This window comes from Amphiprion ocellaris, chromosome 7 (genome assembly GCF_022539595.1).
Source record: "Amphiprion ocellaris isolate individual 3 ecotype Okinawa chromosome 7, ASM2253959v1, whole genome shotgun sequence".
In the NCBI taxonomy this organism is placed as follows: Eukaryota; Metazoa; Chordata; class Actinopteri; family Pomacentridae; genus Amphiprion; species Amphiprion ocellaris.
Window position 1 is genome coordinate 27740943 of NC_072772.1, and position 24621 is coordinate 27765563.

Here is a 24621-nt window from a genome sequence, read left to right on the forward strand (position 1 = left end):
AGCGTCAACAGCACTGAATTGGATGTTTGTCCATTATCGATGCTTCAGAGGATGTTTTCTGTGTGGTCACTGCTACAATTTACAGAAATCCTGCTGCTTTAAAGGAATCAGTCAAAAATGCATTGACCTCAACATATAGTTTTGAAAGCAAGTGTTTCTAGCTTTAATAGTCAACCCACAGGTTTCAGCCCCTGTTCTAATATACATTGCTGTGATGGAAACAATTATTTCACTAAAGGTTCTGTTTAGTATATGTCCATGATTAAAAACAAGAACCTCTATGCTGCAAAAAATATATAATGGCATGGTTTCTGCTTCGATAGTATACTTTGTTACCTGCTTTCTTTCTGAAATAGGACAGCTTAGCAAAGATTAATCTCCTTCACTTACTGGGCCTTGCGAGTTTATTTTTGGAGCACATTTCTTTAAGTAGTACTTAACAGGCCTATTTCTCTTGTAACCTTTTTGTGATGAAGTTGCACAGACCTGTGCAAAAACCCCAAACCATGGGGACAGTGCATTGATAATCTCAACATAAATTCAGCCATTGTCATGTCCTATCGCTGCTTTTCTGAGATTCCTTCTGTGGCTCGCTGACATTCCTTCTCTTTCTTGCCATCGGTCGCGACGTGGTTTAACCTGAGTGCTGCTGTGGCATTGATGTGCTGCCTCTGAAGCAAATCAAACGTGGAGTCTCTGGCTGTGTCAGGCCGATCTCTCTCCTGACACAGGGCTTTATTGAAAAAGCTATAGCCCTTTATAGAGAGAGTGTCAATTTCAAGACAAAGTCAAGATGGCAGTCACACAGAATCCATATTTAATAGTGGCAAACGGAGCAAACACAATTGAGGAAAATCAATACTGCTTTCAGGTTTGATCATACATCACCTTTCACTGAACTACTGCTTACCTCTGTCCTTTTGTCTCACTGAAAGAGACTCTAACAATGAATTGTAAACAAACACATAACAGTTCTGCTCCTCTTTGTGTTTTGTAGACAAAGAGCTATCTATAATTGCGTACTGTAAATGCTTGTGGAAACGTGTTATTAGATCTGTCAGTGTAAACTGTCTGCTTTCAGTGTTACACTCAGTCTTCTTGCACACTTTTACTACAAAGCAAATTGCTTTGAGAGCTGGGTGAACTGCTTTGGAAAATACAGCTGTAAGAAAGTATAAGTTATTGTTCACTAAAAGAGTCCATGCAAGATTAAGGTAGTATTGCCGTACTGAGATACTGAAAATACAGTTTCAAATGAACGCTTTTAACCATTTAGTTGTTATAAACCAGACGTGTGGGCTTGTTAAGCTTAATTGTAAGGTTAGACATGGTAACTACAGCAAAATGATGCTGATAATTTCCATTATCTTCTTGACTCGCTGTGGGTAAAAGTGCATTTGGGGCTGCTGGGATCAGGACGGAGCAGTCTGGGTCTCCTTTAACTGTGTTTGCTACCAGGCAGCTTGTTCAGCAGATGGGCTTTGGGCGCTGACAGCCATCGCATGGAGCAAGGGTGAAGGATGACTGAGAAAGGACGGTGGGAGGGCACACGCATGATGACCTGTCGACTTCTGTCACCTGCTTTGTCCGCCTTTTCTCTTCCTCACGGCCCACCCTACCCCCTCCTCTTGTCACGGTCTGCTTCAGAGCCCCACAGGTATTATGCATCGTTTGGTGATGAAAGGTCTCAGTAATGGATCTTTTCTATATCCCAGCTCAACTAAACTGGTGTGACAGCTCTTCTCTCTCCAGACCGAGCTTTATATTGTCTCTGTCTGGGAGTGAATACATTCTGAGTGAATGAATTTCATTACAAGCTGTTTTGTGTGCATGTGTGTTTCCTCTCCCACATGCTCCTTTGTCAACTACACGTGGATTAGGTTACATATCTTGGCCAGTATCCAGGTGTGCATGCAGTATATATGTCAGCAGGAGCAGTGTGTGGTGAATGCAAACCCACGTCGGATGAGATGGAAGAGGAAAAGTCTGTGTCAGAATTCACTTAACAGGCAAACAGAAATGTACCGCAACAACCCGTGCATGTGCTGATAGAGGCGACTTGTAGAGATGCCGTTTGTGTCTGTTTTTCCGGGATCTCGCGTTGGGATTCAAGCAGGAGAAAAAACATTCCAGTGCCAGCAGGGAGATGATTGACATGGGAGCCTTCATAGTAATGTATAAAAATGTGCCTCTGATCGCTGTTCACTCATGCAGTGGAGCATGCTGGAAAATACCAAGCCCCCCGCGAGCTCCGGTTCCCCCATCGCCAGGCACAGTGTCCCCCCCACCAACCACAATGCTCAATCTGGTGTACAAGTGCCCATCCCTCCCTCTCCAACTATCTTCCATCCCCTCCTCCTACTCCAGCTCTCGGCTTGGCACACACACTCTGGTATACACTGAAACTCAATCAGATGCTTAATTACATCTTAACATGGGTTCCTACCAGCTGGCTTTATTCCCCTGTTTCTGATTAAAGGGATTAGAAAAATGAAATTTAACAGTGGATTTGCATATTGCTCTAAAAGGGGGACTGGCATTTCTCGGTGGCTGTCTGGCCAGTATTTGCCGCTTGTGCTCCTGGTAGTCCATCAAATAAGGAAAGAAATACACAAGCGCAAGTTTCTGCCTCCAGTTCTGCACAGCAGGTTGAGGCAATTATAAGAAATAGGACCTTGGCCGTGTCTCTCCTCCGACTACTGCAGACATGATACCTTCTGACAGTTTTTCAGATGCGTAGATCATATCAAAAAGCAGCATAAAAGGAACACAAGAATGTGTTTGTGTGTATTTTATAGTGCATATTTCATGGTTGTTGAGCCTAAAACATTTCTGCTGCTCATATTTTGCCTGATGAATTGCAGACATCAGAACCGGGTGGCTTTAGGCTTCTTCCTAATGGGGCCAAGTAGGCCCACTATCCAAGCTGTGCAAAGAAAATGGGCCCATTAATCACAGAGCCACCACCATCATCTCCATATGATTATTCTCCTCATGTGTTGGCTAACTCCTTGCTGCACAGGAATTATTGTGACATCCTGTGCTATTCTCCACTCTTTCATCCTTCTTTTTTTTCCCTCTCAAAATAACTTGCAGGCTTACTTGTCAACTTAATCCGCCATCTGTAGCCGAACTACATATATCCTGAGAGGAGATCTGATTACGCAGTCACTGTTTATTTTATGCAATTAAAAAATGATTCTGTTGAAAGTTTGTATTAAAGGGATTAAAGGCTTATTGGTCTGTCAATTCACAGAGAAAGCGGAAACAGTGTAAACGTGAGGAAGTAATGCAGATAGCGGGGTCTGAAGGGAGAAACAGGAGAGAGACTGTAGCATTTAATGTGGGCATTATGTCAGCGTATACTTTAGATAGGCGTGTGTTTACTTTGACCAATTAGCGAGCACTTACCCAATGCAGCCATTTTGGTATCAGTTTGGGAGCAAACCAGCTCAATCATTAACATTTTGCTTTTGATGAAGGACACTTTAATTAGTCCCAATGAAACAGCATGAGGAGCTTGAGCTCAAGGAAAATGTAGCATGAAAAGGCAGAGCTGTGGAGAGTTTGAGGCTCTTTAAGTCTCACAACATGAGACTCTACTGCCCTCTTTTGGAAAAGGAGAGCATTAGTTCAATCGCAGCAATCTAAACTAGGACCGGGGCACTTAAGATGTTTGTTAGGGAATGAAAAATGGGCAGCTGTGGAGAAAAAAAGTCCACAAAAACAATTTAAAGTCATGTTTCCTGAATCACAGTTGCATGAGTTAAAGAAATGCTCAAGAATATCTGCTATAAATAGGTAATTAATCCAACACTAACTTTAATTTCTTCTCATTTTCCCACAGTCTCTGCTCTTTTCATCATTGTTACACTTTTCAAAAGTGAGAGTAACCATTTAAACTCCACAAAAGCTGTGAGAGATGAAAAACATCTTCTCAGGATCATGTTACTAATTCTCAAATCTCGCTTGAAGGTTTAGCTTAGATTTGAGTGCCACCTCCTGGCCAGATGGAGTATATCTTCCATCCTTCCCGTTATCCCTTGCTTCACACATCAGGCACTAAAATTTGATTTACAAATAAATATAGCGCCGATATTTTTATTTTATGTGCAAGACCATTCCATAGGGTTTTTATGGTGTAAATGTCTTAGGTAGACAACTTTTGCAGGCCTGTAGAGATTTTCTTCAGCGTATGCAATATCTTAGTTGTAACACAAAAGGTAGTGAGATGCAGTTTTATTTGAAGTGGCCCTGTGTGCAACACAAAATTTAATAGGAAAGACACCCACATATGCTCATAAGATGGTGTATATGTGCTGCACATACATACACATTTGAATGTCTCCTGCTGAGTGGAGAGGTACATTTTAAGGTCGCAGAATAATAAAGTTAATCCCTGTCTGCCTGAATGAATACACACCTTATACAATGACTTTTATTTGATTTTTTTTGTGCTTATAAACTAAATATCTTTATATGAATAAGCGAAATTGAATAGAATACCATCAATATTTTGTGTTTAATGCTTGCATTTTGCATTGGATGTTAACTGCAAATCAGTAGGACAGTGCATCTCAAGAAGATGTTTGTCCTTGGAAACTCTAAAGATGCAGGCTTGTGTACATCCATATGATCTGTAAATAATTTATTCCAATCAATCTGTGGGTGTAAGTGATCTTGTATATGGAGAGTGGCTGATTAGCAGATCTAATCTAAAGGTGTGTATTTCAGGACTCAGCTTCCAGGTGTCACTTCAACACCTAAACCCTGGTTTTCCTGGAGTGTCCCAGACCTCCCTGGGGTGGAATCAGTAGCTGAGGTGGCTCAACTTGATATTGACAGAATCCTTCACTGCCTCCTGCTGGACACCAGTCATATTGCAGAGGTTTAACTCAGCAGCACCCTCCCCACATCTGCAGCTATTCTGAAGCTTGCACAGCTCTGCTCTTAATGCTCTAACACCATTTATATGACACCAGATGTTTCACCTGGTTCTCATCTCACAGTCCAGCGAACACATACTGTAGCAGAAGGCTCTTTAGAGACACATTGAATCAGAGGCGCGGCGCATTAAAAGATGCAGATACACATTTATGACACTCCCATAATCATGAATGAGGCACATTTACACTGAGGGTTGTGTGATTATCACCTATGTAGTTGGGGGAAAGCCAGCGCCAGGCCGTCTGGGTTCAGCTGCTGTGTTCCCATGGATTTTATGTGGACTCTGCAAAAGACTTCAGACAGTGGAGGGTGCAAGTGCAGCCTCACTTGGGGGAACCTCTGCACTTATAACAGTGTGGGCATTTTTTAAGGCAAGATAAAACATAATTTACAACTTAAGGGCCCCTGGCAGCTCTTTCTGTGTAAGCAAAATCACAACTTATAAAGAGGATGAGAAAATTCATCCATGCTGTGAGTGTGAACCTGTTCCTGTGAACATGTTTTCATGAGGGAAACAGAAAAACAGAGCAATAATTGCTCAGTATAAGGCATTACGCACACTCAGTAATGTGTTTGCAATACTGTTAGTTACTTCAGCATCTGTCTATTCTATATTTAAAGCACGTATACTTATAGAACAGCTGGAAAAAGGTCTAAAGCACATAAAAGAGGAAATTTTTAGGTTGGTTTCCTGAGATAAGTCTACTTCTCTACAATATTTCATGAAATCTGTTTAAATTGCCTTCCATATTTCTTTTTTTTTCAAGTGTTTCTCCAACAATATGTTATTTATGATACGTCCAAATCCAGTTACACTTGATGTAGACAGCAGACATAAATTTTTCCTCCTGTGTATTTGTAGACAGAGAGATGAGAGAGAAAAGAAGATCTGAAAGGAGAGTTTGCATGTGAATGTGGGAGGAAGGAGGAATATATATTTATGCAACGAAGGAAGATTTATGCAGAAAACATGAAGCATGTACTGAGAGAGAGTAAAGGAGCGATGTGGAGCCTAATGCTGAGTGTTCAGGAGTGGTTATGGTCCAGATGGCCCTGCAGCCACAGCAGCTGTAAATCACAGTGCGTTGTGCTATCTGGACGATAGTGCTGCAGGCTGGAATGTCTCTGCAAGGTGAGACTGCCGACGACAGCCATTACGGGGAATGAAACCAGGACTATGGGGTGGCAAATGACATTCACCCTGTTTGTCTCCATAACAGAGCAGATGTTAGCGTCGCTACAGCAGTTTGCTATCATAAAATCAACTGATGTAAACAGCAGTCTGTTGTCTTCAGTCATCCTAACTTTCTCTTGAATGTCAGCGTTGGCATAAATCACAATGCTTCAAAAGCTGCAAACTGTAGATTTCATTCAAGATGAGTATTTTGAAGGATTAATGATGACTTGTACTCATCTATAAGCTTCAATTAACTTACAATTTGAGAAAATTGATGTACTCATTTTCCCAAGCACAAACTCATACACTGTATTAACTGAGCCATGTTGAGATATTAAAATATTCTAACATTGAAATAGAAAGGCCTTCCAATGTACACACTATAATATACTATTTTTCTGGGAACGTGTGAAGGTTGTGAGTGACATCTTATAGGTTGAAGCCATTTTCTTATTAAGACTGGAAGTTTGTAGCTGCAGTGAACGTGTGTAAGTTATTTCTTTCCTTCCATGTCTTTGTAAGTGATCATGTGTTTCTTTTTTTTCCCCTGCACACATTAACCTTCAGCCACGTTCCTCCTGTGACTTCCCATTGATTGGAGACTAGTGCTGGAGGGGGAAGCTGTATGTGTGTGTTGGAGAAAGACAGATAGAAGGTTGGAGGTGTGGGTGTGGCAGTGTTGTTGATTGAGTGGACCATCGTAACCTGGCCATGCAGGGAATGCTGGGTGTGGTCCTGTTTATCATCCTGCATACATAGTGAACATAAGTCATTCAGTAGCAGCAGGGGCTCTGCAGCAGATGCGCAAATATGTGTTTCCAAGTGCAGTACTGTATTACCGCCAAGGAGCCGGTCAGCAGAGCAGATCCAGTTCTGAACTTTATTTACAACCTGTAGATTAGATGTCACTGTGCCGGGCTGTAATTCTTTCTTCTGGTCGACAACCTCCCGTCTCTATAAATGTGGTCGGATCCTGATTTCTTTTTGCATTCTTGAAGTTGAGGCAGTAATGAAATATGAATCGCTTGGAACTCTGGTATGAAGGTTGGAAAAAAAAATCTGTCATCACATGGTGTCACTGTACAGCCAGAGTCCTGATGGCTAATTTACGCTCCATCTGCCTTCCTCCAAAAGCACTATAATTAAAATTCTAATCAAATGCACTGAAAAGGGCATAATAGAAGTTATTGTGTTGTGAAGCTACAAAAGACAGACTTCTGGAGTTTATACATGTCCAATTTAAAGTGGTGTCTGTGAGGTTAACACCTCAAATACTGGGTACTGGAGTTTATAACAGAGTTGGAAATCTGGCATGGTGTTGGCACTACAGACTTAGAGTAATAGTTTGACATTTCAGCAAATTTGCTGGTTTGCTTTCTTGCCCAGAATTAGCTGAGAAGATTGATATCAGTCTCAAACACAAAGTTTTAATATGGAAATACTGCCTGCAGCCAACTAGCTTAGCTTTGCACAGAATCTGAAAACAGGGGAAACGGCTAATTTTGCTTTGTTTTAAGTTAACAGAATTCACTGACCGCCAACCCTAAAGCTCACACTTAAGCACATTATATCTTGTTTGCAGGAAGTGACTGCTAGCTACAGGCTGCCTGAAGAAATGAGAGTGGTATCAATCTATCCATCTCACTCTTAGCATGGAAGCTAGTAAGCATATTTTAAAAAATGCAGCAGCTATTATGACAAGTTTAATACCACTTTTAGCAATCATTTTGCAAGTTCAAGTGCAGAAAGTTTTCATACTTGGATTTCTGACTCTACTGTTGCTCATCTTCCCATTCTTGTTTGTGAGTGGCAAGCACCCCACCCGCCACCCCTCAAATCTCTTGCTGTGCTCCAAGCTGTGTACTAATGTCCAGTCCTTCGCCTGTTCATCCCAGCTGGGTGTCTTTGTAGCACTCATCAACCCTGCTGTCACATCGCACTGGCAGAGCTAAGAGGGGCCAGAATGAGAGCATCATAAACACCATACTGACATGATGGGGAGAGAAGAACAAAGTGGGGATCTGATCTTCAAAACTATTCTTTTATAGTGGCAGAGCTGTGAGAGATGCCTGCTCTGAGCACTGCCATGCAATAATCTTCAGCTACATTTTCTCAGTGTGTCAGCTTTCAGCTTTCTCAAATGAGTGATATTTTCACATCTAAAGTTCACAGAGAAAACCAGAATCCTGATCAAACTCATTGAGAGAGTATGTGTTCAACGCCACTGAGCTTCAATTTTCAGCCAGAAAGAACATGTAGCTGCTTTTGCTCCTCTTAAACACAAGCGCTGTGATGTAATAGTCATACTAAGTGTTTTAATACTTTTTCCAACATAAGCATTTTGTTATGCTTCTCCTGAGGGTAGCCATTTGATCTGAGGTTTGAAGATTGCAGGGGTGAGCAGTTCTTTCAGGCAGTGTGCTGCAAGTCTATAGCTGCATTAAACAGTCAGGTGTGAGAATCTGGCAGGCAACTATAGCTGGGACAAAGCGTGTGGTTTGATAGTGTCAGTAGTGCTGCACTGAAATGAGTCTCTTACAACTTTTTCTGTCAAGGCAGTTCCAGGGCTGATTTGGAACTAAAGCCTGGTCTCAAACCAGTTCAGTTGGCAGCTAGCCTTTAGAAATGTGGGAGTGGGACATGTACAAACACTGACTGCCATTTGCAAAGGTGTTCATAGACATCAACTGCCTGATATTAAAACACTGAAGCAAGCTGAAGGAAAATGAGACAAACAATGACCTTAACGGCTTTTCAGTAGTGGTCTTTTTTTTAGCATGGTGGTCTTCAGCAGAAGTCTGGAGAAACTAGAAAGTGTTTTAATGATAAAGCTGGTATACGAACAAGCATTTTAAAATATCTAAAGGTTTATTTAGGGCTGCACAGTGGCGTAGTGGTTAGCACTTTGGCCTTGCAGCTAGAAGATCCCTGGCTTGCGTCCCGGCTTTCCTGGGATCTTTCTGCATGGAGTTTGCATGTTCTCCCTGTGCATGAGTGGGTTTTCTCCAGGTACTCCGGCTTCCTCCCACAGTCCAAAAATATGCTGAGGTTAATTGATCATTCTAAATTGCCCGTAGGTGTGAATGTGAGAGTGATTGTTTGTATATGTAGCCCGGCGACAGATTGGTGACCTGTCCAGGGTGTCCTCTGCCTTTGACCCAAGTCAGCTGGAATAAGCTACAACACCCCCGTGACTCTAATGAGGATAAAGCGGTGTATAGATAATGGGATGGATGGATGGATAAAGGTTTTTTTTACAAGATTTGCAAGTTGAGCTCAGAGCTAGTACCCAGTTAGCAGTGGAAGAAAGGTAGTTGGAGACTTGTGCAAAGCATCTAATTGAAAAGTGTGTTACAGTCGCTTAGCCTTGAGGATAAATTCCTATCAGGCTTTCTTCCTCTTCTTCTCCTTCTCCTCCTCCTCCTCCTCATCTTCATCTCAGGTTAAGGTGGGTTGGAATCCAGTAATGTTTCTTAGAATGGAGATCTTAACTTTTTTTTAATGTAATTTTCAAAGGTTAATTGTTCATCAAACCTTATGCCAAAACTCACAATTGATATTGAAAAGCAATGTTCTTATCACAAAAAGAAGAAGCATGTCACAGGGAATTGTTAGACCTGGCATTTGGCCAAAGATAATTGTGCTTCATCCTTGCTTTCATGCCTTTGTCACAGTTTTTGAGACACAATATTGTTGTGGCTTCATATGGAGGAGAATTTATTTACTATTCTTTCCTCTTGGAACAACTGAAATTGCTCTGTTTACACAAACAGCTGGGAGCATGTAGAAGATGACAAGATAAGGGAGAGATTTGACCCTGAGGGACAACATAGTTGGCGAGGTGTGTAAGACCTCTGATCTCCAAAAAGCTGAAAATAAATTCTGCCAGATGCAGCCGATAAATGGAGTTCAACAGTGTTATGGAATTATGTAGGCACAAGACAAGCTGTGAAGGAGTATCTGATGATGCAGCTACCAAATAATAATTTCTTTATATTTCCCCACTGACAGTGAAGTGAAATTATTTCTTATTTCTTTATCTATCTTAATCTTATTTTCGTAGTGACCAATTGTGAATTACCCGTATTTGTAATATTAATTAGCAAAAATGCAGAGCGAGTCATCATGTGTGATTACAATAGACAGTTTAAGTTATTTGCTGTACAGTTTGCATGTGATTTATTTGCGCAGTTAAATTTTTGAGTAAAGTACCTTCATGATAATTTTTTCAGCAGCCACACTGGGCAAATGCGAATGTATTATTTGTAGTGCACAATAGAACTGCATATAACACTATGATTAATAGCGACCTATGTTAACAAATGAATAATTAACAAAAAGCATGTTCCCAACAGCACTTGCTAAGACATGATTGATTGTGAGCAATATGCATTGAAAAAAGAGAATTGCACAAGTACAGTGTGCACAGCTTAGTTGGGACCAGTTTTATAGTGACATCAGCATATCAAGTTGGCACTTGCCTCTCTGGTAGCACAAAATAAACAAGACTTGAGTCTATAGTAACTGTACTGAAAGTTTATGTAATAATCTTTTGTCTACATATATCTTTTCTCTGTAACCTACGTCCCTTGGTTCTGGGTAAACATGCAGCTAATCTCTTTCTCTGGCAGCATATTAGCAAAGATACACCTCACCTTAAAAACATACACACCAGGCTACCTGTAGAGAGTTTCTACATGCTGCCTCTGTTGCAACTTGCCATGCCATTTATTCCCCCTGCATAGAATTTGCATTGCATTGTCTGGGTCTCTGTGCACTTGGCATTAGCAGTGACATTTCGCAGGTAGTGGGAGTGTTAGATTGGCATCCTGAGGGGCTGAAGTGGCCTATCCTCACTGCAGTGGTAATTATTCCAGAGGCCTAATCATTAGAGAGCTGTTTTAATCAGACTTCCATCAGTGGCTAATGTAACACGATTAATTACATCTCCAGGAGCATGGTCCTCAAGGACCACTACATCAGGATTACATGACTGACAAATAGGGACACCTCTGTAAGGCATTGTCCACGCCATTGAATAAAATAAGCACATCAGGTGAACAGATTTAATTTGGTAACATTATGTGCAGAGAGAGACTCGCATACTATATTTTATAATAGCTTGTGGCATAAAGCATTCAGTAAAAAAAAGTCAGTATACACATTTATGCTTTCTTTAACCTCACACTGACCTCATGACTGCACAGTAAATACTAATTAATTTGGTCTTGTCAGTGTTTGTTAAGGCACATTTTACACTTAGTAATAGCATTTTACACAGCAATCATGAAGGGCATATGAAAGAGACATGGGGGTGGACAGAGGGGGAGGTGCTGCTGACACCTCCAGTTTCCCACGTTAACCTGCGCTCACCTGCCTCCTGACAGCCGGGGCAGCTGGAGGAAACGAGTGGTGTAACTCTAAACCCAGACTTGCTGAGCTTGTTTTTTACAAAAATAGTCTTTGTAATGCGGGGGCTTGTGTGTATCTTTGTGCCTACTGTATATCTGTGTATTGTGTAAACTTTAAGCAGAATATATAGCGGTGTAAGACACTTTAAGTAAAGAAACATGATTATTTTGTTTGAGAATTTAGGTTATTTTTCTGATGGTTGTATTGCAGGGGTAGAGAGTCGTGTGGCTTTACTTGATTTGTTTATTTAATGGAGAATAATCAAACAGTGCTGCTAATTTTGAAACAGTGCTTTAAAATTCTCAATTTAAGTGCATTTGAATCACCTTAGAATTGTTTAAAATCTTTGACATTTGCTTTGAAATGGAATTTGCTGAAGAAAGCTTATTCCTGTGGAACTGTTTTGTAAAACTGCCATTGTTCAAACATCCTTTCTAAACTGTTGCAGGCATTAATTTGCAGCAATTACAGACTCACTGTGACAGGTGCACACACCTGGTCAAACTGGTCTGCGTACTTGTCTGCACAGGGCAGGTCGGTTGGTTTTTTGCATGCAGGTACAACAGTTTGTGTTGTTTTAAATAGGAGAAGTCGTTGCATTACTTTAATCCTGTTTCCCGCAACACATATTAAACATTACACCCAGTGAGCTGAGCCATGCTGTTGGACGTCCACATTTGAAACACACTCATGAACGAGCGTCATGGATGTTCAAAAGCGCAAGAGCCGTTGCACTTGAGAAATTGCTATTCACACCCCCCACGCTTGTCTCACTCAGTCTCTCTCCACTGTATCTCCCTCCCTCCCTCCTCACTTGCTTTCTAGATGTACTCTCTCGCTCTCCCCCTCTCTCTCCCCCTCTCTCTCCCTCTTTCTCTGCTCCCTCTCTCAGATGCTCTGTTGACAAAGTCAAGGCTGCTCTGTAGTGAACTATCTCTGTGATTTATTCCTTATTTTCATATCAGCTCTGCCTCATGTGATCCGAGACGTGTGGTGGGTGGACGAGGAGGCAGGGGGGAGGACACACATGCATTCACCCACACTCATTCATTCAGTCACTGTCTGCTGCGAGTGACAAGAGTTGGTTGCTGCCGGATAAGAGATGTGTCACCATCAGTGTGACCGTTCCACACTGTGACCTGAACAACTTCTGCTTTGCGAGAGGGAAATCAATTTGCTTCTTCCTGTACTCTGTCTGTTTGTGAGGAGCTGTTACTACTGAGCTCAGTTTGAGGATTTGACCAGGAGTGCAATAAATACCACCCTAACTTCAAGAGGCACTGAAAAGGAAGAAGAGTTCCAAAGAAATCCAGGCTTACTTTGCCTTTCTAAAATGCTGGAAATACAGTCAGTCTGTGAAGCTATTGCCTTCAGAAGGATCCTTCAAATCCCCCTGGAGGAGGAGGAGGAGGTGGGGTGTCTGCAGTGAATGTGTGACCCTCTCTGGGGCTTCAGTGTCGTGACCCAGGACTCACACTCCGGGGGGAAGCCGAGGAAGACGTGTTGTTCTTTTGGATCACACCGTGCAGCTGTGTGAGATATGAGCGAGCGTGGGACAGCGCTTCTCATGGCCCTCGACTCTCTGCTGTAGCCCCTGTGCAGAGCATCAGAGACGGGCATGGCCGGCAGGAGGATGCCCCTGATCTTGCTGCTGGTGCTGCTGGAGGTGCTGAGTGGAGTCTGTGCACCAGGGGACGGTTCAGGGAAGCACAAAGGAAGCTGGAGGTGGAAAGGTGACAGGAGCCGTGAGTAACTCCTCCTCCTCCCCTTGATACACCTTCTTCTCCTCTTTTTCTTTCTCTTGCATTTTCTCAGCTTTTGAAAATGATCAACAGGGTCAGACATCTTTTCTTTCCCCCTGTACTGGTGTTTTACTGTTTCCTTTTCACTCCCTGCACTCGTGAAGTAAGATCTGGGAAGCACTAAACATTATGTGCCACTTTGATTACTCTGGTTGCTGTTTGAGTCTCAGCTCATTTCTCTGTGACAGGCACCTGGATATGAGAGTGAAATAAATCATCTATATGAGGCCAGCGACCTTGGCATGTGTTGCCAGTTTTAAGAGGTATCAATATGACTACAAAAGTGCCTCTCTGCTTTTGGATTTGCTGTGAGTTGCAATTCATGGTTTATTATCCCGTTCCCCGTGCTCTTCTTTCTCTCAGCATCACTCTAATATTCCTGTATGAATATCTCTCAGGGTCTCATTCGTAGTCATTAATTGATCAGTGTTGAGTTGTAAAAAGCTACTCAGAGTGATGGGGCTGCCTATTTGCTCCGAGTGAAAGCTGAGTGTAGCTCGAGTTCATTATATATGCTGACACATGAGTGCATAGATGTTGGGAGGAGAGAGGATGTTCAAATGAGCAGAGAACTGCGGTTGTTTTAGGACATTGCTGCTGTCCCTGGGCTTTTGGCTGCTGCCTAATGGGATTGTTTGGCATGCCACCACCTCTCAACATTGAGTGATGAAGCAGGGGGTATGTCCCTTAGTGTCTGTCCCATCGGTGGAGGTTAAAGGGAGATCGCTATCTTGATACTGTTCCAAGATTAAATGACTGGAATGGGATGGAAAAGGCACTAAGTCAACCAAGAGCAGGTCACTCACCTTCCCAAGGAGACATGAGCTGGTTTCAGAGTGGCATGAAAAGTGATATCATTTGCAGTTTTGGATTGCAATGACACTGGAAGTCTTGAGTTTGGTGTTATATTTAGCCGCTTGAAGATACAATTGCAAATTCTGTAAAGTGCAATATTGGTTTCAATCAGAGTTTCTTATCAGACCGCTGTTTGGTGAGCAGCATGGAACTGGGAGTACATTTTTAAAATTGTGATGCCCTCTTTGATGCTAAAACAAAACAGTTTTACGATGTCTTTAACTGATAAGACTGTTATTCACTGAGCACAAAGGGTTTTGGCCTGCGTTTGGCCAGTACACCAGCAGAAAATGGCCTGTGATATGTGACTACAAAATCCTGCAACACTTCTGCAAAAACTACTTGTGTATACTACATAGGAGGTAAAAGTTGGAAAAATACTTTAAGCTGTTAAAAAAATATAGGACTTATTGTTTTTTCAACATTTACTACTTGCAGATTAAGACTTGTTTCTCCATACTTTAGTGTTTCTGTACTTTGACCTTCCGCCTCTTGCACCAACCTCTCTTGTTTCTATAGTTCTCAACATTAAAGCTGCTGTATAGTCTCCCCATCAGTCATTTTTATCGATAACATGTGGACTTGAACAGTAGAAGTAATAAATTCAAGGTGTTGTTAGGAGCTTTAAATCTGTGCCATCATTTACTAGAACCAGCACCTCTCTATGAACCTGCAGAGCATGAACTGTAATTTCACTCAGTTAAAATCCACAGGAAATACAGGTGTGCAGTGCTTCTTTGGACTCTAAATCCTGCAACATATTTCAAACATCCAAAGAGTTTTCTGACAAAGACCTGGCGTACTTAGGGGTGATAGTGAAACTTTAACTACTAGGTGTTTTCGGCTTGTTACTTAAAGGGGACACATACTGATTTTCAGGCTCATTAAAGTCTTTACAATCTTAAATGTTCTGAAAACACATTTTTCTTATAATGTCTCTTTTCCTCAAACTTTGTTTTTTGTTTTTTTTAGCTTGTGTGTTCTCATAGGTCTCCTATTGCAAACTCCAGTCCTCTCTCACTTTAGGTCTCAGAAACAAGCGGAAACCTCAGATTCTTATATGAGAATCTGAGGCTTTATCACTGTTGATAATTCTGTATATCTGTAGTCAACCACAACATTACAAACCTCCAGCCTCATATTGTTTAGGTTCCTCTTGTGCCGCCAAAACAGTTCTGACCTGTTAGGGACATGGACAGAAGAACTCGACGGATGTCCTGTGGTATCTGGCACAGGGATGTTGGCAGCGTATCTTTTTTTTTTTTGTCCTGTGGGAGTTTGGAGGCCAAGTCACTGCCTTGAACTTTTGTGTTCCTGAACAGTTTTTGCTGTGTGGTGTTACACATTGTCCTGCTGGGGAAGGCTGCTGCTGTCAGGGAGGGCTCTTCCCATCGGGGGGGATGTGCTTGGTCTGAAACAATGTTTAGGTTGGTGGTACGTGTCAAAGTAACATCCACGCGAAGTTTCAGAACATTGTAGTGTGACAAGCTGATCAGCATTATTGAACTTAACTTGTCAGTGGTTTCCATGTTACAGCAGATTCATGTATTTTATGATCTATCAGCTCTACAGAGGAATATCTTAAAGGGCTACATTCACATTATCCTAGCTAAGATGTTGAATGAACCACTTACAAGGATTTTTATACCACCCGTTTATTACTTAAAACATTTGTGAAAGAAAATAACAGCGTGCTTAAGATAAAATAGACAAAAACGCTCTTTCACTCTGTGAAGTTATGCACCTCATTCTTAACAAATCAAATAAAATATAAATATCAGTGCACAAGGCAGAAAATAAACAACTTTCATGTAAATATTCTAATCATATCCTCAGTCAGTATAAACGATTTCTTATAATCTGAAGCTGTAGTAAGAATGTTGCTCTTGAATGAAGCATCGATTTAACAACATCTATAATGACCACAGGACTAATGTCATTTTATAGTAAGATAAGATGAAACCACATTGATTGTCAACTTGGACCATACTTTAATCTTTATTTTTAAGAAAAGGACAATGTACATTAATCAACATTTTAACAAATATAAGTGCACCCGAGTTAGCAGAAAGGCTAGTTTCCATTGGTAGTTCCTCTGCCTGTTGTTAATTGGATTCCTAAAATAATTAAAACAACAACAATAAGAAATACTTAATGATTTTTGTGTATTTTTTGTTTTTAAAGTAGTGACGTAGCCATATGTGGTAGAGGTATAGTGTCAGGTTTTTAACTATGTTTATTTTAGTATTTGTAGTCACTCTGGTGAACATGATCTATGCTATCTATGCTTTTCTTTATTTACTGCATTTCCGTATCCCTTGTCTCCTGTCAATATTGAACTAACTAATCCAGATCAATACTGATGTTGTTCTGTATCTGCCAGATGTGCCAATACGCAACTATTTACTAACGTGTTTGCTTGTGATAACGTGTCAGTGTTGTGTTTACAGCTTGTTTCCTCTAAATATCCAACAAATCTGTAAAAACGTGCCTTTGCTGATTTGTATTGCATCCCAGTTCTTGCTGTGATAGAATCATCGTAACCTTCCGCTTGTGGCAAAGTGTCATGTTAGTATTGTCTAATCTTGTCACCTTATTTGGTAGCTTACAGAAAGAAAGAAAGATGGGAAAAAAAACGCTTTATCTGCACTAACCACTAAAATGGAAAAATGTTCCCCATAAAAATGTGTGAGTTTATCTGACTCATCTCTTGAATGTGGAACACTGCAATCTGCACACAGAAGTTCCATTTGGCAGCTCACATAGAATACAGCGATATGCATGAGGGCAGCCTGCTGATATAAGTGATAGTGTCACCAGCTATTATTTGCTACCTGAGACTAAATCTCTTCTAAGAGTGTGCGAGGCAGAGCTTCTCGCTGGCAGAGCAAAATGCACTTTTATAGTTCATGTAGGTACATTATCTCCTTTTTTTCCTGTCTTTTCATCTGACTGTCACACTCAAACACTGAACTCAAAGCAGGACTAAATACACCAAACTGGATTTGTGTGTCCATGTGGCTGTGTAAGTGTGCTGATGAATAAAATATTGTATTTTCTATTTTTAGCAACAAGTTGTCTCCTTGTGTCCACACAGTTTTGATATGTCGCTCTGTGAAATCTTTTACTTACTTTACTTTTCAAATCTCGTCCTCATCTTCAGTTTTCACAACAGTTTGCTTGCCCAGAAGACAAGTTCAGCTCTGTTCCAGATAGACTGACTGCTTTCAAAAAGACACCGTACGCCATAATTGATATAGTATTTTTACAATATTCATGCATAAAGATGAGCTTTGGTCAGCCTGTACTTGCAAATCCACAAAGCAGACCACCGGCCTTGTGCTGTTTGCTGAGGTTTTTGGTTCTCCCTCTGACATAGCCTCGTCCTTGTGATGGATGAGACAGATTATAGGATTTACGGCTGATTTAGTCTGTTCTGGATGCTAATAGAATCCATAGAACTGCCTGCTTCTCAGAATTCAATCGGAGCAAACTATTTATTTCACATATATCACAAGTTTCCCAAGTATGCAGTTTAGAATCTTTCCGGTTTGTCATCCAAGAAAAGTAAATAACCTGACTGATATATTGCCATATTTTCTTATGTTACAAAAATAGTGCTGCCGGGATGACTGCGATGACAAATTATCTGGGAGAGTGTGGTTTTTTAAAGTATGTGTTGCCTGCAAACAGTAGGTTTTGGCCTGTATATGTCTCTGGATTCATTTGCTTTGACTGATGAGTAAGAAAGTCTGTGCTTTGTGTTTGCAACTCTGCACTGAAAATATCATTTAAGTTGTAGCTAGCATAAATTATATTCCATGGGAGTTGCATAAACTGGGATATAAGCTCTTGTATCCAATAGATGGCAATACAAGCCTGGTGGAGTTTGAGGGGAGAAATGAGTGCTAATGAGCGGTGGGCTGGATCATGTGGTTTGGGTCAGAGGCCAGATGGAGACCAGTCTGTTTCAACCACAGACACACAGTCATCAGAAACGAAACCCAAACCAGTAGATGCTTGCAAGAGTGTAGAACAATTATTAGAGATGCTTCACTGTGTTTAAAGAATGCGTCACATTTATGATGAGACCCATGAGAATCGAATCTCTAAATCTTTGTTCCTACTGTAATATGAGATGTTTTTTTTCTCCAAACACATCAGTCACTTTTCCAAATCTAATATTTGGAAAGCTAATTAAGATGCTAAAGTTCATTATTCACTCTTGTCTTCTGTTAAAATCACTGTTCAGATGTTTTCTTTTTGCAGTTTTTTTGTTCTTTCTGTGCTCTCCCTTCTCTCAGATATGTTCTCCATCCTATTTCTCTCTAAATCCAAGCCTCTGGGAGGTACAGGCATTTTTTTAATTAGCTAACTGTGAGCTGAGACTCTCAATTACTGCATGGCACACGCACAAGGTCGGAACCAAAGCTGTGGAAGGTCAGTGAATGCTATGAGATGAAAAAACGAAGGAGGTGAAGCTGTTATCAAAGGGAACCTCAGTGTCAGTGATATCTGAATATTCACTCATCACAATACCAAAATGTTCTCCTTCAGTATATAGGGAAAACCTTGTACAGATTCTGTTGTAGGGCATGATTCAGTATCTACTAATGTGTTATCTAAGAGTGCTATGTGACTGTGTTGTGGTTACTGTACAGTCTTGCACAGGAAGTTGCTGTATTCACTTTTTATTGCACTGAGAGATACAGTCTTTGGTTTTTTTGTTGAAGAAAACAACCTTGTATCCTGTGAATTATGAGAAGAATTGAAACTTTCAGCAGAGAGAAGTGAAAAAACAGGTGGACATCGTGATCAGACATGCTCCATAAATTTGGGGCTCTGACAGGCGTGGGCCTGAGCCAAAGCACAGGATCTGGGATTCGGAGGATATGCTGGGTCAAAGGGTCATTAAGTGCTGAGGCAGGTCTTTAGAGGTTAAAAATCAAATGGTGCCACCCCTTGATGTTTTATTCCTCCTTTTTCACGCCACTTTCACTCCAACGATTTAAAAGGCAAATGCACATACATATGAACCCAGATTCCACATCTGGATGGGAGACGAATAAAATGGGAAGAAAAAAAAATATGTACTTTTACTTCTCATTTGTATTCTGCTTTAGACTAAACATCCACTTCTTTTATGTCTTTTTGCCAAGTAGACCTTCAGCCATTCTGGGCATTTCTGTCAGCTTTCATGCTGGGAAACTGTATTTGCATAACAGCATCAGACTACATTCAGAAACAATTAAAGCTATGGATAATGGAGATGATATTGGGTGGCTGCTATTTTATTTATTTATTAACCCAAACTGGCTGGTATTTAAATAATGTAGTATAATGCACCTTATAGAAGTTAGAAGCTAAATGTTATTGGTTGTGAAGGATTGGTTTAGTGTGAAAAATAATGGTGATGCCATTTATAATAACTACTGTGAGGATTACGGTGAAAATGTTTGTAGTTTTGTTGGTGTGAATGTGCTGTATCGAGTGTTTTTTGATATTTTATTTTTAAAAATTGGCTTGAAAAGTTTGGATCAAATTTCACATTAAAATATGACTTTTCTTAGTAATGAGTTGGCTACCGAACAATGATATGCTGCTTTTACTGGGTCCAAATCCAAGCACATGAAGTTTAAATAGCCAAATAGCTAAAGGTTTTTTTTTTTGTTTTTTTTTTAAAGAAAAAAATCATGACTTTTTCCTGTGATTTCCAATCCCCTCTCTTTGGTGATGCTGGTCATTCTGTATAGGAAATGTTAAAACTTCTGGGTGAAGTGTCTCATTGGAAAGTGATGGAAAGACTTCCAATACCAAGTGTGTTTAAAGAGGAACATGGTTAAATCTACACTTTCACCAGACCAACATTGTTGGAACCAAAAACAAGCTCTGCAGCACTGCAGAATTACCAGAGTAAACAGGGTGAAAATTAAATAGTGGCTGAAAAAATGATTTCAGACAAACAAGGACAAATGCTTTTCCCTTCTGGTGATACAATAAGAAATTTCAAGCTGTGTTAAGCTCAACCCTTCCTGCCTTTGTTTAAGAGGGTTACTTGAGACTGCAGATTTCTGCATCCATATTAAATATTCTCGTTTGACAGAATGAGTTCAGTTTAAAGTACCATTTGTGGACTCTTTCATTACCATTTCTGCTGATGAGACAGCCTCGCCTTTGGTTTTCTGAAATATATACTGTAGGGCATCCACACATAAATGCGCTCATATAGGACAAGCAGTCAGTCTGGCTGACAGCAGCAAAGCCCACCGTCCAACCACAGCAAAGAGTGAGCAAGCTGTTTACCATCCCAGACTGAAATCTGCTGGGGCTTCTGTTTTCCCTTTACTCCACTGATGAAGTGGTAATTATAGGAGAGGCCTCACACCTCCGGAGAGCAGAACATCTATACGCTCAAGGCTCGCTGTTGTTAGGACTGGTTCATACACATCTTGGTCTCACTATTGACCAGAGGTTATTGCACAACTTTGTGAGCTACGCAAGCAGAAAATAGAAGCAGGGACTTTCCTGCTTTGTTGCAGTAATTTGATGTAATCACTTACAGCAATGTAATGGCAGACACGTTTAACTTCACATCTAAATGTAAACAAGAAACGAGTGGCAACGTTATTTGAATGATTGTATGTTTCTTGCCATACTTTTCATGCTGTACTTGGGCTATTTTTTGAACCATTTTGAACTGAGAAAAACATATTTACTCCCGCAGACTGTTTGAGTAAATCAGCTCAATAACCAGTCCAAGTCTGCTGTCTGCATGGCTGATACACATCAGTGTAAGCACAATCCAGCTGTGTCAGTGGTTGGAGAGGGTCTGTGCATCAGCATCCATTCCCCGCTGACACAGCATTCACACACATCATTTCCTCACAACAATCATCAGCTCTGTCTAACAACATCAGCACAGTCATGATGGGAATCCATCGCTCAGACACTGTGAACTTGTGTTTTGCATCTGCGTGGAGATATTCGAGCCATGTGTTTCCACAACACAGTCAGACGGGAGAGTTTCTTAGTCGACGTCAATTGGCATCACAGAGGGAATGCAGAATCCATGACCGAGTGCAGATTACACCCCCGATGTTAAATTGAGCTTCATTGTCACCATATGAAACACTAAAACTAACATATAACTGCAGAAAATGACACTTTAATGTATTTTTATCTCCAACATGTAGCCTAGTTTTGTGTTTTTAACAATCTGGAAGATGCTGGCTGACTGGAAAAAATGAAATATTGATGTCTCGCGCTACCATCATCACTCTATGCTCTAGGCCAAGACATCAATATATTACAGACTTTTATAAGTGCAGTGTGAGCAGCAGAACAATAAGGAATCACCCACAACTTATGAGAGGCCCGCTGTGGCAGCAACTCCAATCAGCACTAATGAAGACCTGCAGTGGAGCCTCACGCCATAAAACCTAAAATGAACCTCTCTAATTAATCTGCTAATTGAAAATCTGCAATGAGACAATGTTGGTGTTACTGAACATACGTTGATTATTTGACTGCCTTTCTCCCACTCTTACACAGAGTTTTGAAGAATATTACAATATTTCTGGATTGAGTTTTCACTGGATGCTCGAAAAACAAACTTGTACATCATTCAGAATACACTGAAATAATGGTGAAAGATCACAGAAATAGTCTCGAACCACATGAAGGCACTATTGGACATATTACCACCAGATGTCTGACACCACGGGATTCGTTTCCCCCTTTCTTTTTGCCCTCTCAAATGTAACAAAAATGTTGTTGGTGTCTTGCGTGATTTACAGCGCCGTGGATTTACTGCAGTAAAGCATGAACAATTACATTAGCCATTGTGTTGTGTGCGACCACTTTTTGGACATTCTCAACTTTCAGCGACAGAATGCCTGGTTCCTTTGGAATAAAACACACTCTTTTTATGTGTTTAAGCTTAACACAAACAGATGGTAATGCAATACCCTGCCTGTAGCACATCACTCCATAATCGAGCGGCAATCCAGAAAGTCACCTGCTGCTAATAAATTTAGCTGATTTTGTGTGTTGAAGGGGTGACAGAAGGGAGGGCTGTGTGCACTGACAGGAGGTGTGGAGAGTTGCACTTTGTCCTTTGCTGCATTTCTTGCCTTTTCTGGATTTACGATCTGCTTCTCACAGCCTCTGGTCCTCTGGTGCTTCGACACTCCCTTGTGTGAATTGACACCACTGCTTTCTAGCCAGAAAAACGTATCAGAAACCAAGTATGAGAAGCCCCTTGCTGGCAGGGTTGATTCAATACTAGCAAAGTAATAAATTATGCACATTAGATTAGATTTTTCTTTAAGTAGTTGCAGCAGTTAGTTCTTTATTATTTTCAAGATATTTAATTTCCTTGTGCAGATTATCAAGATGGCTGTCTAATGCAATAACTGAATAAGATTGAGCAACAGTTGATGCAGTTGTGGTTTGAAAAAATGTCTCAGTGCATTTAGGAGGTAGCAAATTAACAAACAAGACTTCATTTGGTCCCATGTGAAGCCAGACATAATGCAATTTCCAAGTGACTCAAATATTTGGATCTCACAACTGCATCATTTCTGTATATTTACTTTCAGGTGTACCTCACACTGCTGATAATGATATTGAAAGACCTATAAAGTAGGAGGATAATGGATACGTTTAAAGTTATATATTCTTGACACCTCACTGTGTAAATGTCTCTGCACTGAAATGACTTATGGCAAAGCTTAATGAAATATTCGGAATTGTTTTATAACCTATAATTATGTCGTCATCTGAACACCCCGTGGCAGCATATCAGGTGGAAACAAGCTTTGATTTAATGAGGTGACAGAAGAATTCTTGTATAATTGAGGTCATGTTGTCAGGAACTGTTTATTGCTCAATATTAGTCATTTTCTTATTTTTTCCGGTTGATATCTTTTTCTAACATCCTCCAGACATTTTCAGAATCAAAATACCTGCTTTACACCTCTTTTCTTTGAGTTCCAGTGGGAGAAATGTATGGCTTAACCTGTCAGAGAATGCACACAATGAGTCCTCACATTGTAAATCTTGATTTACCCTTTATCCTCAAGAATTCTGACGTGAAACTTGCTCGAGGTGATGCAGACTAGATTTCCTTCATCCTAAGCCCCCTTACCACTTGACAGCCTAATGAAATTCATTTCTGTACATTTTAACACATCATTTGTCTTTCTTTTAGCGCAGCACAACTATCCTGATGATGCCAAAGGCATTCTTTGAACAACAGTCAAGACCACAAATGTGTTTAATCTCGGCTGGCTTACCAACAACTTTCTCCTGCATTCTTTTCCAGTGATGTTTCAAACACTAATCCCTGGATTTTCTGAAACAAAAATGACATCACAAATGTGCAAGACTGTTTGACACACTTCAGAGATGTCTAGGTATCCTTATCCAGTGTGACATAGGCCCAAATCAAAGCTTTGCCATGGGCTTATTGACATTTTATCCTCCTCCCAGCTGTAAACTACTTTAACTTGGAACAACAGAAGAGGAGCAGGATTTGTCGCGTTATCCTGCTGAGTTAGACCATCTTTACAGTCCCCCAGTGGTTTCACCAACTACTTTACTCATCTGTGGACATGTAGCAGACAGCTTTGAGGTCCTGACACAGACTCTGCTACCGAAGCTGCCTGTATTGATCTTGATGTCTACCGAGATTGTTAGTTTCAAGACTGTTGAGAAACTGGCTGCATGCCTGCAACATTCTTACCACACATCGTCTCCGGGCCTCATTTTCATCTCTTCTAATCAGAGCTAGACATATTGAGAGCATAAGTTGGTTTATCTGCACTCTCTCATTGGACTGTGAATGGTTAGCGTGTGCTCCAGCAAATTAGCATACACATGTTTCTGCCTGACAAGCACCAATCCGTGGTGGAATGAGAGTGTTTGTGTAGACAGAGGGGGAGAGAGGCTGGGAATGAGAGATAGTGCCGCTGTTTGTTCAGTTTGCTTGACTTCAGATCAGATGGTGACTGAACTGTGACATAGGCAATCACAGAAAAATGAACAGAATCATTGCTTGGAAGTCATTGCTAAACTGCTGTGTTCAAAATACCTTGGGCTTCTGTGTACATGTAAGTAAGTGCAGTCTAACAGATGCACTGGCTGTAGACTGAGACTGCTGCATGTGATTAAAGTGCATTTTGTCTGATTGGATTTAAGGCTTTCTGTGCCCACCACAGTGAAGTTACATGTGTGCTTTGAATTTAGAGCTGAGTCTACATGGTTTAAAGTCAGCTTCAATCTACTTCCATCTCTCAACTTCAGAGGCTTCACTGAAAAATGTTTAAACTGCACAGTGTTTGTATAAAAGTAGGCAAAACTGAAACAGATACACCATAAAAAAATTAGTTGAAGAAAAATTTGGCAGCAAGACTGCCAGAAAAAAAA

At 40.8% G+C, this 24621-nt stretch overlaps 1 protein-coding gene across 5 annotated transcripts in view; it reads left to right on the plus strand.

Annotated features, from left to right (window-relative positions):
• The window catches only part of robo1 (roundabout, axon guidance receptor, homolog 1 (Drosophila)), a 234593-nt gene that overhangs the window by 51220 nt on the left and 158752 nt on the right, over positions 1–24621 (plus strand). The window contains exon 1 of one of the 5 annotated variants that reach the window (XM_023274746.3): positions 12470–13281. The exons of 3 other annotated variants lie outside the window; for them this stretch is intronic. In XM_023274746.3, coding sequence (XP_023130514.2) covers positions 13155–13281 — 127 coding nt within the window. In that variant the 5' untranslated portion in view covers positions 12470–13154. Of the gene's footprint in view, positions 1–12469; positions 13282–24621 lie in introns of those variants that run through there. One more of the 5 variants, XM_055012162.1, reaches the window with a different exon arrangement.